General features: G+C 58.5%; 2 protein-coding genes across 4 annotated transcripts in view; both read right to left on the reverse strand.

The window, feature by feature from the left end:
* Positions 1-46: 46 nt before the first annotated feature.
* The window catches only part of gtf2h4 (general transcription factor IIH, polypeptide 4), an 18,498-nt gene continuing 3,685 nt past the window's right edge, over positions 47-14,859 (reverse strand). For 2 of the 3 annotated variants that reach the window (XM_088632074.1, XM_088632073.1), the window contains exons 2-14: positions 14,296-14,413; positions 13,444-13,548; positions 13,200-13,331; positions 10,858-10,954; positions 10,155-10,243; positions 9,939-10,047; positions 8,685-8,753; positions 7,652-7,735; positions 7,374-7,506; positions 6,093-6,223; positions 3,701-3,748; positions 3,524-3,602; positions 47-2,019 (exon numbers count right to left, since the gene is read on the reverse strand). In XM_088632074.1, coding sequence (XP_088488200.1) covers positions 1,847-2,019; positions 3,524-3,602; positions 3,701-3,748; positions 6,093-6,223; positions 7,374-7,506; positions 7,652-7,735; positions 8,685-8,753; positions 9,939-10,047; positions 10,155-10,243; positions 10,858-10,954; positions 13,200-13,331; positions 13,444-13,548; positions 14,296-14,411 — 1,365 coding nt within the window. In that variant the 5' untranslated portion in view covers positions 14,412-14,413 and the 3' untranslated portion in view covers positions 47-1,846. Of the gene's footprint in view, positions 2,020-3,523; positions 3,603-3,700; positions 3,749-6,092; positions 6,224-7,373; positions 7,507-7,651; positions 7,736-8,684; positions 8,754-9,938; positions 10,048-10,154; positions 10,244-10,857; positions 10,955-13,199; positions 13,332-13,443; positions 13,549-14,295; positions 14,414-14,859 lie in introns of those variants that run through there. The other variant, XR_015936784.1, reaches the window with a different exon arrangement.
* LOC148662499 (uncharacterized) overlaps positions 13,559-14,859 on the reverse strand; it is a 14,455-nt gene continuing 13,154 nt past the window's right edge. Inside the window, exon 7 of the mRNA XM_088632134.1 lies at positions 13,559-13,694. The gene's annotated coding sequence lies outside the window, so the exon portion shown is untranslated. The remainder of the gene's footprint in view (positions 13,695-14,859) is intronic.

Consider the following 14,859-nt stretch of genomic DNA (forward strand, 5'->3'; position numbering starts at 1 on the left):
CCAGCGAATAATGAGACGGGACGGACAAAAAAAAACAACTGACGAGTCACTTAAAAAGCGTCATTTATTCACACGTGTCCCCCGCCCCCACCGGATAAAACGCATCAACCAGCACTACGTTTTAGGACGGGAGCTTGTTACAGCCACGTTCATGAGGGATTTCTTCCCGCAAAGAAACAAGGAAACGTTTTTAAAGAGAAAGACGGGCGCTGTATAATGAGCCAAACTGACCGACCAACCCGACTCGCTCCTCCGGGTGCCCCTCGCCCAGTGCGTGAATTAGCACCCGGCCACTTCCGGCCGCGCACAGATACTTCCGGCTGTTGCGCTACATATATATATACATTTTTTTAAGGACACACTCCGTTTGAAATTAAGCTCCCCCCCACCCCACCAACCAAACAGTTTCCTTCCAGGCCGCCCAGGGAAAGAGAGCAGGACCGACTGTCCGGTCTCGAACCGATTCGCTTCCACAGGCAGATGAAAGGAACCGAGACGCCCACCTGCACTTCAGAACCCGCCGGGGGCTGGGAATCTCCTGGGAAGCGCATTTGAAGCCCGGAACAGAAACACTTGTTTGCACAGAGGGGGGTGGGGGTGTGGAACAAGCTGCCCGGCCCTGTGGTTGAAGCCGATACCCCGGCTTCTCTCCAGACACAGCTGGGTGAGCTCCTCCAGTCAGGACAGGAGGCTCTACTGTACACAGAGGGGGGTGGGGGTGTGGAACAAGCTGCCCAGCCCAGTGGTTGAAGGCCGATACCCTGGCTTCTCTCAGGACACAGCTGGGTGAGCTCCTCCAGTCAGGACAGGAGGCTCTTCTGTACACAGAGGGGTGGTGGGGGTGGGGGTGGGGAACAGGCTGCCCAGCCCGGTGGTTGAGTTTTAAGTGATCTTACACCAATACTGTACTACGGTATAGTGAGGAAAACATTACACTGTCCCGGCTGGCACAGTATAATATTATAGGAGAGTGTCCTTGACTAATAAGACTATCTCTTGGGGTCCCCAGCACCAGGATTGGGGACCCCTGCGCTGTGAGACTCACCGGACTGGGGGCCCATGTGACTGAAGAGTCAGGAACAGTAAAGAAGGAGATCAGCTGAGGCTTCAGTTATCCCACCAGTGGTTTAATGAGCAGGAAAGCACCAGGTTCACATGAAAGGGAGCCCCACGAACCTCATTCGGCCGCCCGCCCCCCCAACTTTGTGAACCCCTCTCTGGCGTCCCGCAGGCCCCTGTATCCCCCTCTCCGAGCACCACCCCTCCCTCCCCCAACACCCCTCTGGGGGTCAGAGGTCACCACCTGCCCTCCCTCCACCTGTGCCCCAACACCCCCTGGGGGATCAGAGGTCTGCACCACCACCCCCCGCCCTCCACAGCCCCAACACCCCCCTGGGGGTCGGAGGTCACCACCTGCCCTCCCTCCACCTGTGCCCCAACACCCCCCTGGGGGGTCAGAGGTCAGCACCCCTCCCAGCCCCAACACCCCCCTGGGGGTCAGAGGTCACCACCCCTCCCAGTCCCACCACATCCCCCCGGGGGTCAGAATCTGCCCCAAGCCTCCCTCTCCACGCCCCCCGGGGGTCAGAATCTGCCCCAAGCCTCCCTCTCCACGCCCCCCGGGGGTCAGAATCTGCCCCAAGCCTCCCTCTCCACGCCCCCCGGGGGTCAGAATCTGCCCCAAGCCTCCCTCTCCACGCCCCCCCCGGGGGTCAGAATCTGCCCCAAGCCTCCCTCTCCACGCCCCCCGGGGGTCAGAATCTGCCCCAAGCCTCCCTCTCCACGCCCCCCGGGGGTCAGAATCTGCCCCAAGCCTCCCTCTCCACGCCCCCTGGGGGTCGCCCGCTCAGCTGCTGTGCTTCTGCCTCTTCCAGAATTTCTTGACGTCGCTGTGTCCGGCGGGAGTGACCACCATCACCCTCCGCTGGGCGCTGTGCCACACCAGCACGCCCAGACCCCTGGCCCGCTCACACAGCACCTCGAAATCCGCCTGGGAGAGGAACTGGTTATACAGCACCCCTGCAGAGAGAGAGAGAGAGAGAGGGGTTCATACAGACACACTGACTGGACACTCCAGTACATGAACACTGCACTGAGAGAGAGAGGGGTTCATACAGACACACTGACTGGACACTCCAGTACATGAACACTGCACTGAGAGAGAGAGGGGTTCATACAGACACACTGACTGGACACTCCAGTACATGAACACTGCACTGAGAGAGAGAGGGGTTCATACACACACACTGACTGGACACTCCAGTACATGAACACTGCACTGAGAGAGAGAGGGGTTCATACAGACACCCTGACTGGACACTCCAGTACATGAACACTGCACTGAGAGAGAGAGGGGTTCACACAGACACACTGACTGGACACTCCAGTACATGAACACTGCACTGAGAGAGAGAGGGGTTCATACAGACACACTGACTGGACACTCCAGTACATGAACACTGCACTGAGAGAGAGAGGGGTTCATACAGACACACTGACTGGACACTCCAGTACATGAACACTGCACTGAGAGAGAGAGGGGTTCATACAGACACACTGACTGGACACTCCAGTACATGAACACTGCACTGAGAGAGAGAGGGGTTCACACAGACACACTGACTGGACACTCCAGTACATGAACACTGCACTGAGAGAGAGAGGGGTTCATACACACACACTGACTGGACACTCCAGTACATGAACACTGCACTGAGAGAGAGAGGGGTTCATACAGACACCCTGACTGGACACTCCAGTACATGAACACTGCACTGAGAGAGAGAGGGGTTCACACAGACACACTGACTGGACACTCCAGTACATGAACACTGCACTGAGAGAGAGAGGGGTTCATACAGACACACTGACTGGACACTCCAGTACATGAACACTGCACTGAGAGAGAGAGGGGTTCATACACACACACTGACTGGACACTCCAGGACATGAACACTGCACTGAGAGAGAGAGGGGTTCATACAGACACACTGACTGGACACTCCAGTACATGAACACTGCACTGAGAGAGAGAGGGGTTCATACAGACACACTGACTGGACACTCCAGGACATGAACACTGCACTGAGAGAGAGAGGGGTTCATACAGACACACTGACTGGACACTCCAGTACATGAACACTGCACTGAGAGAGAGAGGGGTTCATACACACACACTGACTGGACACTCCAGTACATGAACACTGCACTGAGAGAGAGAGGGGTTCATACACACACACTGACTGGACACTCCAGGACATGAACACTGCACTGAGAGAGAGAGGGGTTCATACAGACACACTGACTGGACACTCCAGTACATGAACACTGCACTGAGAGAGAGAGGGGTTCACACAGACACACTGACTGGACACTCCAGTACATGAACACTGCACTGAGAGAGAGAGGGGTTCACACAGACACACTGACTGGACACTCCAGTACATGAACACTGCACTGAGAGAGAGAGGGGTTCACACAGACACACTGACTGGACACTCCAGGACATGAACACTGCCCTCACCTTCAGTGAACTGCAGCCTGTCCCTCTCCAGCTCCCACAGCCTGATCTGGTCTGTGATCGTCGGGGGCAGGACTGGCGTCTGGGAAACAGGCAGGGGGGGGGAGGGGGTTAGACAGGTAGGGGGCGGCGATACGGACTCTCGGTTGGTTCAGCGGGGAGGTGCACCTCAGCCCCTACCTGCTTGAGCATGACAGGGTGAGCTCTGGTCCGGAGAAAATGGATGATCTGGAAGAGGACAGGGGCACAGTGAGAGCAGTCCGTCAGCCTGCAGTGTCGCGTGACGAGAGTGTGTGTGTGTGCGTGTGCGTGTGTGGTGAGTTATATTCCTGCACTCGCCTGTGCAGACAGCACTACACTGGGCTATTCTGCACTGCACCTGTACTGCACTCACCTGTGCAGACAGCACTGCACTGGGCTATTCTGCACTGTACCTGTGCAGACAGCACTGCACTGGGCTATTCTGGACTGTACCTGTGCAGACAGCACTGCACTGGGCTATTCTGCACTGTACCTGTACTGCACTTGCCTGTGCAGACAGCACTGCCACTGGGCTATTCTGCACTGTACCTGTACTGCACTCACCTGTGCAGACAGCACTGCACTGGGCTATTCTGGACTGTACCTGTGCAGACAGCACTACACTGGGCTATTCTGCACTGTACCTGTACTGCACTCACCTGTGCAGACAGCACTGCACTGGGCTATTCTGCACTGTACCTGTACTGCACTCACCTGTGCAGACAGCACTGCACTGGGCTATTCTGCACTGTACCTGTACTGCACTTGCCTGTGCAGACAGCACTGCACTGGGCTATTCTGCACTGTACCTGTACTGCACTCGCCTGTGCAGACAGCACTGCACTGGGCTATTCTGCACTGTACCTGTACTGCACTCACCTGTGCAGACAGCACTGCACTGGGCTATTCTGCACTGTACCTGTACTGCACTCACCTGTGCAGACAGCACTGCACTGGGCTATTCTGCACTGTACCTGTACTGCACTCACCTGTGCAGAGAGCACTGCACTGGGCTATTTTGCACTCACCTGTGCAGACAGCACTGCACTGGGCTATTCTGCACTGTACCTGTACTGCACTCACCTGTGCAGACAGCACTGCACTGGGCTATTCTGCACTGTACCTGTACTGCACTCACCTGTGCAGACAGCACTGCACTGGGCTATTCTGCACTGTACCTGTACTGCGCTCACCTGTGCAGACAGCACTGCACTGGGCTATTCTGCACTCTACCTGTACTGCACTCACCTGTGCAGACAGCACTGCACTGGGCTATTCTGCACTGTACCTGTACTGCACTCGCCTGTGCAGACAGCACTGCACTGGGCTATTTTGCACTGTACTGCACTCACCTGTGCAGACAGCACTGCACTGGGCTATTCTGCACTGTACCTGTACTGCACTCGCCTGTGCAGACAGCACTGCACTGGGCTATTTTGCACTCACCTGTGCAGACAGCACTGCACTGGGCTATTCTGCACTGTACCTGTACTGCACTCACCTGTGCAGACAGCACTGCACTGGGCTATTCTGCACTGTACCTGTACTGCACTGTACCTGTGCAGACAGCACTGCACTGGGCTATTCTGCACTGCACCTGTACTGGACTGTACCTGTGCAGACAGCACTGCACTGGGCTATTCTGCACTGTACCTGTGCAGACAGCACTGCACTGGGCTATTCTGCACTGTACCTGTACTGCACTCACCTGTGCAGACAGCACTGCACTGGGCTATTCTGCACTGTACCTGTGCAGACAGCACTGCACTGGGCTATTCTGCACTGTACCTGTACTGCACTCACCTGTGCAGACAGCACTGCACTGGGCTATACTGCACTGTACCTGTACTGCACTCCCCTGTGCAGACAGCACTGCACTGGGCTATTCTGCACTGCACTGGGCTATTCTGCACTCACCTGTGCAGACAGCACTGCACTGGGCTATACTGCACTGTACCTGTACTGCACTCACCTGTGCAGACAGCACTGCACTGGGCTATTCTGCACTGTTCCTGTACTGCACTCACCTGTGCAGACAGCACTGCACTGGGCTATTCTGCACTGTTCCTGTACTGCACTCACCTGTGCAGACAGCACTGCACTGGGCTATTCTGCACTGTACCTGTGCAGACAGCACTGCACTGGGCTATTCTGCACTGTACCTGTGCAGACAGCACTGCACTGGGCTATTCTGCACTGTACCTGTGCAGACAGCACTGCACTGGGCTATTCTGCACTGCACCTGTACTGCACTCACCTGTGCAGACAGCACTGCACCTGTACTGCACTTACCTATGCAGACAGCACTGCACTGGGCTATTCTGCACTGCACCTGTACTGCACTCACCTGTGCAGACAGCACTGCACTGGGCTATTCTGCACTGCACCTGTACTGCACTCACCTGTGCAGACAGCACTGCACTGCGCTATTCTGCACTGTATCTGTGCAGACAGCATGAGAGAAGAGGGTCCCCTTCCTTCACAGAACCGCGGCGCTACCCTGTGACGCCCCGCCCCGCCCCGCCCCAGGGTCCCCCCGGGCGGCCCGTACCTGCTGGGCGGTGATGCCGTTGGCGATGGCCTGCTGAACGCTCTCCCGGGTGATCTGGGCCACCACCAGGTTGGGGAACCGGTAGAGCATCTCGCTGAAGAGGGCCACCAGCGCGATCTGCAGCTCCGAGTCTGGGGTGGTGCAAACACACACACGCACACACAGATCAAGTCCACCGGTCTCCCCAACGCCACCCCCTTAACCCAGCCGGAGAAGCAGCTCGCACCCGGGTCTGCTCAGAGACCAGAGGCTCAGCGGGGGCCGGGCCCGGGGATCAATACTGGACTTGGGGGTGCAACGTGCATGGAGTCCGCATGTGCTCCCCACGTTTGTGCAGAACGATCGCTGTGCGTCTCCCAGGTGGGGCTACTGGTGCAGAACGATCGCTGTGTGTCTCCCAGGTGGGGTTACTGGTGCTGAACGATCGCTGTACGTCTCCCAGGTGGGGTTACTGGTGCAGAACGATCGCTGTACGTCTCCCAGGTGGGGTTACTGGTGCAGAACGATCGCTGTGTGTCTCCCAGGTGGAGTTACTGGTGCAGAACGATCGCTGTGTGTCTCCCAGGTGGGGTTACTGGTGCAGAACGATCGCTGGGCGTCTCCCAGGCGGGGTTACTGGTGCAGAACGATCGCTGTGTGTCTCCCAGGTGGGGTTACTGGTGCAGAACGATCGCTTTGTGTCTCCCAGGTGGGGCTACACTTCAGGTGAGGAGGAAGAGGGACTCCTACAATACTGTAAATGCACTCCAAGATCTGTTACCATAAACAGTGCTGATACAAGCAGGAATAAATTATTATTAATGAGTCCAGTCCACTGGGCATATTTAATAGGACTGCCATCGTAAGAAATGCATAGATATGGTCTCCAGCTGGGGTCTTGGGTCAGGCGTTGTCAAAAATGTCTGACTAAATATTTCTTTTTAAGTCAACAAGCAGAGAAGAATTGATTTTCAACCTGGGAGGATCAAGACTTCTGGTGCCACCTGCTGTTGGGTCTGTGCCACTACACCATGCAGATCACCATGCAAAAACACCACAGTAACTCTTGACAAACCAATGTCAGGATGATCTTAGAACTGGGTAATAACGCATCCAGCTCCCAGCCCAGTCAGTCCAGTCCAGCCTGGAGAGTCTCAGACTGCTCTGTCAGTGTCACTGGAGTCTGATTATAATCCCAGTGAAGAACTCATCCAGCTCCCAGTCCACCCAGTCCAGTCCCGCGTTCATCAAGCTGCTCTGAGTGACAGGAAGTGACATCAGCGCCCCCTCCCGCAGGCTGACCTGTGTAGGCGTAGACGCGGTAGTTGGTCTCCACGACGATGAAGCCCGAGGAGTGGGCGTCGGCCGCCGTCGCCGTGACGCCGGAGGCCAGTGTAATCGCCAGGCGGGTGGGGTAATACCTCCGGGACTTCCTCTGGGGAGAAGAGGAGGAGGAGGAGGAGGTCGGGGACAGATGGGAGAGCAGAGAAGAGCCGAGTCAGCGAGGACATGAGTCCGGTCAGGCTCGTTCCCCGCCAGTCTGGCCAGTTAAAACCCCCACTGATCTCAACCACCCTCACCTTCCTCTGGAAGACCAGCCCGAACTCCCTCAGGTGCTGCAGGAAGGTCAGCAGGGAATCACTCATCCCCTCCACTGAGTAATCCTGAAACACAGAGACACACACACTGACCCCTCCAGCACCAGGACTGGACACCCTGCTTTAAAGACCCCTGGAGACTCTGCAGACACACACACACACTGACCCCTCCAGGACCAGGACTGGACAGCCCTGCTTTAAAGACCCCTGGAGACTCTGCAGACACACACACACTGACCCCTCCAGGACCAGGACTGGACAGCCCTGCTTTAAAGACCCCTGGAGACTCTGCAGACACACACACGCTGACCCCTCCAGGAGCAGGACTGGACAGCCCTGCTTTAAAGACCCCTGGAGACTCTGCAGACACACACACACACTGACCCCTCCAGGACCAGGACTGGACAGCCCTGCTTTAAAGACCCCTGGAGACTCTGCAGACACACACACACACTGACCCCTCCAGGACCAGGACTGGACAGCCCTGCTTTAAAGACCCCTGGAGACTCTGCAGACACACACACACACTGACCCCTCCAGGACCAGGACTGGACAGCCCTACTTTAAAGACCCCTGGAGACTCTGCAGACACACACACACACACACTGACCCCTCCAGGACCAGGACTGGACAGCCCTGCTTTAAAGACCCCTGGAGACTCTGCAGACACACACACACACTGACCCCTCCAGGACCAGGATGTCCTGACTGGAGGATCTCATCCAGATGTATCTTTAGAGAAGCCAGAGTACCAGCTTCATCAACATGGCTGAACAGATCACGCCCAACTCCCACCACCCTCTGTGTACAGATCTGCATGGAAAGATCTCATCCAGCTGTTTCTGAAGCTCTGTGAAGCAGGTGTGAGGAGGATTCTTTCCTGAAACGTTTCAAAATGCAATCTTGGGTTTACAGGAGCCTGGGCTTTTAAAAACTACTGGAGGTACAGAAAAACAGATTTACAGAGCAATTCTAACAACAGCAGGTGCTGCTTTAAAACTAGAGGAGTACTCACACGACCCAGAGTGGAGAAACTGAGCTGAAACAGGAAGGAGAGAATCTCAACCAGGTCCATACTCCGAGCCTGAGAGAGAGAGACAGGAGTTAATACAGACTGGACACTCCAGTACATGAACACTGCACTGAGAGAGAGAGGGGTTCATACAGACACACTGACTGGACACTCCAGTACATGAACACTGCACTGAGAGAGAGAGGGGTTCACACACACACACTGACTGGACACTCCAGTACATGAACACTGCACTGAGAGAGAGAGGGGTTCACACAGACACACTGACTGGACACTCCAGGACATGAACACTGCACTGAGAGAGAGAGAGGGGTTCATACAGACACACTGACTGGACACTCCAGTACATGAACACTGCACTGAGAGAGAGAGGGGTTCATACAGACACACTGACTGGACACTCCAGTACATGAACACTGCACTGAGAGAGAGAGGGGTTCACACACACACACTGACTGGACACTCCAGTACATGAACACTGCACTGAGAGAGAGAGGGGTTCACACAGACACACTGACTGGACACTCCAGTACATGAACACTGCACTGAGAGAGAGAGGGGTTCACACAGACACACTGACTGGACACTCCAGTACATGAACACTGCACTGAGAGAGAGAGAGGGGTTCATACAGACACACTGACTGGACACTCCAGTACATGAACACTGCACTCAGAGAGAGGGGGGTTCATACACACACACTGACTGGACACTCCAGTACATGAACACTGCACTGAGAGAGAGAGGGGTTCACACAGACACACTGACTGGACACTCCAGTACATGAACACTGCACTGAGAGAGAGAGAGGGGTTCACACAGACACCCTGACTGGACACTCCATTACATGAACACTGCACTGAGAGAGAGAGGGGTTCATACAGACACACTGACTGGACACTCCAGTACATGAACACTGCACTGAGAGAGAGAGGGGTTCATACACACACACTGACTGGACACTCCAGTACATGAACACTGCACTGAGAGAGAGAGGGGTTCATAGAGACACACTGACTGGACACTCCAGGACATGAACACTGCACTGAGAGAGAGAGGGGTTCATACAGACACACTGACTGGACACTCCAGTACATGAACACTGCACTGAGAGAGAGAGGGGTTCATACACACACCCTGACTGGACACTCCAGTACATGAACACTGCACTGAGAGAGAGAGAGGGGGGTTCAGACAGACACACTGACGGACACACAGAGAGAGAAGGGGGGTCACCTGGGCAGTCTTGAGGTACTGCAGAGTGAAGTACCAGATCTGGGAGGCAGTGTCCAGCAGGAGGAACTGAAAGCCAGCGGAGGTGATACAGGGGGCATCTCCCGCCTCGCTGGGGGTGGGGTGGTGGGGTGGAGAGAGAGACAGTGGGGTATCAGTGACGTGTCCAGTTAAAACACCCCCCCTCTGCGGCCCCCCCCCGCCCGGACGGCCCCTCACCTCCTCATCAGGCCGGCTTGCGTGAGCAGCTGGGCCAGGTCCTGGCTGACCGCCGCGCTGGGGGAGCCCACCATGAAGTGCAGGATCACCTGCGGAGAGGGGTCAGGGGTCAGGGGTCAGGGGGTCACCCCTGGTTAAGGTACGGTGCTGGCAGGGAGCAGGGGGTGGAGGGTCCGAATCTCAGCGCCCTGCCAGCTCATGGATGCTGCACAACCCCCCCACCGACGCGAGGCTCTTCTGTACACAGAGGGGGGTGGGGGTGGGGAACAAGCTGCCCAGCCCCTGTGGTTGAAGCCGATACCCTGGCTTCTCTCCAGACACAGCTAGGTGAGCTCCTCCAGTCAGGACAGGGGGCTCTACTGTACACAGAGGGGGGTGGGGGTGGGGAACAAGCCGCCCAGTCCCTGTGGTTGAAGCCGATACCCTGGCTTCTCTCCAGACACAGCTGGGTGAGCTCCTCCAGTCAGGACAGGAGGCTCTACTGTACACAGAGGGGGGTGGGGGTGGGGAACAAAGCCGATACCCTGGCTCCTCTCCAGACGCAGCTGGGCGAGCTCCTCCAGTCAGGACAGGAGGCTCTTCTGTACACAGAGGGTGGTGGGGGTGGGGAACAGGCTGCCCAGCCCTGTGGTTGATGCCCCTCCTCCCCCGGCCCGGCCCGCCCCCCGAGGCCCAGCAGGACCCCCCCGGTGTGTTGGGGTACCTCCCAGCGCTCCATGGCGTACTTGTCCAGGGACTCGATGTCGCGGGCGTGCTTGTCGGGTCCCAGCTGGCTGGCGTCGTCTGTCCAGGCCTTCCCGCTGGGGAGAGGGGGGTCAAGGACAGCAAGTCACCCCGAGACCCCGCAGGACACCCCCGAGACACCACAGAGCCCCACAGGACACCCCCGAGACACCACAGAGCCCTCTCATGTCACCCCGAGACACCACAGAGCCCCGCAGGACACCCCCGAGACACCACAGAGCCCCACAGGACACCCCCGAGACACCACAGAGCCCTCTCATGTCACCCCGAGACACCACAGAGCCCCACAGGACACCCCCGAGACACCACAGAGCCCTCTCATGTCACCCCGAGACACCACAGAGCCCTCCCATGTCACCCCGAGACACCACAGAGCCCTCTCATGTCACCCCGAGACACCACAGAGCCCTCTCATGTCACCCCGAGACACCACAGAGCCCCACAGGACACCCCGAGACACCACAGAGCCCCACAGGACACCCCGAGACACCACAGAGCCCCACAGGACACCCCGAGACACCACAGAGCCCCACAGGACACCCCGAGACACCACAGAGCCCCACAGGACACCCCGAGACACCACAGAGCCCCACAGGACACCCCCGAGACACCACAGAGCCCTCTCATGTCACCCCGAGACACCACAGAGCCCTCCCATGTCACCCCGAGACACCACAGAGCCCTCTCATGTCACCCCGAGACACCACAGAGCCCCACAGGACACCCCCGAGACACCACAGGACACCCCGAGACACCACAGGACACCCCGAGACACCACAGAGCCCCACAGGACACCCCCGAGACACCACAGAGCCCTCTCATGTCACCCCGAGACACCACAGAGCCCTCTCATGTCACCCCGAGACACCACAGAGCCCCACAGGACACCCCGAGACACCACAGAGCCCCACAGGACACCCCGAGACACCACAGAGCCCCACAGGACACCCCGAGACACCACAGAGCCCTCCCATGTCACCCCGAGACACCACAGAGCCCCACAGGACACCCCCGAGACACCACAGAGCCCCACAGGACACCCCCGAGACACCACAGAGCCCTCTCATGTCACCCCGAGACACCACAGAGCCCTCTCATGTCACCCCGAGACACCACAGAGCCCTCTCATGTCACCCCGAGACACCACAGAGCCCTCTCATGTCACCCCGAGACACCACAGAGCCCCACAGGACACCCCCGAGACACCACAGAGCCCCACAGGACACCCCCGAGACACCACAGAGCCCTCTCATGTCACCCCGAGACACCACAGAGCCCTCTCATGTCACCCCGAGACACCACAGGGCCCTCTCATGTCACCCCGAGACACCACAGAGCCCTCTCATGTCACCCCGAGACACCGCAGGGCCCTGCAGGACACCCCGAGACACCACAGAGCCCTCTCATGTCACCCCGAGACACCACAGAGCCCTCTCATGTCACCCCGAGACACCACAGAGCCCCACAGGACACCCCCGAGACACCACAGAGCCCCACAGGACACCCCCGAGACACCACAGAGCCCTCTCATGTCACCCCGAGACACCACAGAGCCCTCTCATGTCACCCCGAGACACCACAGGGCCCTCTCATGTCACCCCGAGACACCACAGAGCCCTCTCATGTCACCCCGAGACACCGCAGGGCCCTGCAGGACACCCCGAGACACCACAGAGCCCTCTCATGTCACCCCGAGACACCACAGGGCCCGGCAGGACACCCCCGAGACACCACAGAACCCCACAGGACACCCCGAGACACCGCAGAGCCCCACAGGACACCCCGAGACACCACAGAGCCCCACAGGACACCCCGAGACACCACAGAGCCCCACAGGACACCCCTGAGACACCGCAGAGCCCACAGGACACCCCAGAGACACCGCAGGGCCCTACAGGACACCCCCGAGACACCACAGAACCCCACAGGACACCCCCGAGACACCACAGATCCCCCACAGGACACCCCCGAGACACCACAGGGCCCCACAGGACACCCCGAGACACCACAGAGTCCCACAGGACACCCCGAGACACCGCAGATCCCCCACAGGACACCCCCGAGACACCACAGAACCCCACAGGACACCCCCGAGACACCACAGAGCCCCACAGGACACCCCGAGACACCACAGAGCCCCACAGGACACCCCGAGACACCACAGAGCCCTCTCATGTCACCCCGAGACACCGCAGGACACCCCGAGACACCACACAGCCCTCCCATGTCACCCCGAGACACCGCAGGACACCCCGAGACACCGCAGAGCCCCACAGCTCCCCCCGAGCCCCCCTCACTCACCCCCCCAGCAGGGCGACGCGCAGGTTGTCCTTGAAGATGGCGTTGAGGGTGTTCCCCTGGAGACCCCCCGGGAGCTGCTGGCTGTGCCAGAGCCTGAGACCCGACAGCCCGGACACACAGCTCTCATGATCCCTGGAGAGAGAGAGAGAGACACACAGAGGGAGTGTGCGCGTGTGTGCGCGTCTGTGTGTGTGCGCGTGTGACCAGGAAGGCCCGTAGCCACGGCGACCCCCCCCCCACTCACTCCTGGTGGTCCTTCTTCACCCACAGAGCCAGGGCGGCCTGGGGGAGGGGCTGGTCGAGGAACAGCATCCTCATCACGTAGTTCTTGGCCAGTGGGGGCAGCTCCCTGCAGTGGGGGGGGGGACCGAGAGTTAACCCATCAGCGGACCCCACAATCGCTCAGTTCACCCGGCCATCGCGACCGCAGGTGTCACCCCGAAACTGATCACCGGCCCCCTGGGGCCCCAGCAGGTGTGTGAGCCCGGCCAGTACCTGGAGGGGAGACTCCTGGGAAAAACTGAGGCTGCTGGGAGAGGTGTGAGTGGGGCCAGCAGGGGGCGCTCTCACCCTGCGGTCTGTGTGGGTCCTGATGCCCCAGTATAGTGACGGGGGACACTGGACTGTAAACAGGCGCCGTCAAACCGAGGTCCTGACTCTCTGTGCTCATTAACAATCCCGGGGTGTCTCTGGAGAAGAGTAGGGGTGTTACCCCAGTGTCCTGGCCTGATTCCCCCCCTGGTCTTGACCCATCATGGCCTCCTAATCACCCCCCTCTCTGAACTGGCTCCATCCCTCTGCTCTCCTCCCCACTGAGAGCTGCTGTGTGCTGAGCGGACTGGAGCATCATCCAGGTGGGGGCTGCACACTGGGGGGGCTGGAGGGGATCCCCCTGACCTGGGAAGAGCTGGAGAGGGGAGGGTCCAGCAAGGCGCTATATAACTCTAAGGAAATACCCACTGACTGCCCTGTGCGCTGTGACCCACTGATGGGCATCGCGGTGCTGGAGTCTGTCCAGCTCTGACCTGTGAAGAGCTCGGAGTGGAGTGGTCTAGAAAGGCGCTATATGAGGGTGAGGATGATCATTCTGCGTTACCTGAAGACGGCCAGGCAGGTGGCAGGGTGGTTGTAGAGCCGGTCCAGGATGTCGGGGCTCAGCTCCTTCAGGTACTCGTGCAGGTTCTTACACTGCAGCTGGACACGCAGCTTCATGGCTGAGGGGACGAGACACACTGAACCCTCCAGGAGCAGGACTGGACAGCCCTGCTTTAAAGACCCCTGGAGACACACACACTGACCCCTCCAGGACCAGGACTGGACAGCCCTGCTTTAAAGACCCCTGGAGACTCTGCAGACACACACACACTGACCCCTCCAGGAGCAGGACTGGACAGCCCTGCTTTAAAGACCCCTGGAGACACACACACTGACCCCTCCAGGACCAGGACTGGACAGCCCTGCTTTAAAGACCCCTGGAGACTCTGCAGACACACACACACACACTGAACCCTCCAGGACCAGGACTGGACAGCCCTGCTTTAAAGACCCCTGGAGACTCTGCAGACACACACACTGACCCCTCCAGGAGCAGGACTGGACAGCCCTGCTTTAAAGACCCCTGGAGACTCTGCAGACACACACACACACTGACCCCTCCAGG

The sequence above is a fragment of the Lepisosteus platostomus genome, chromosome 5, assembly GCF_059453375.1.
Source record: "Lepisosteus platostomus isolate fLepPlt1 chromosome 5, fLepPlt1.hap1, whole genome shotgun sequence".
Taxonomy (NCBI): domain Eukaryota; kingdom Metazoa; phylum Chordata; class Actinopteri; order Semionotiformes; family Lepisosteidae; genus Lepisosteus; species Lepisosteus platostomus.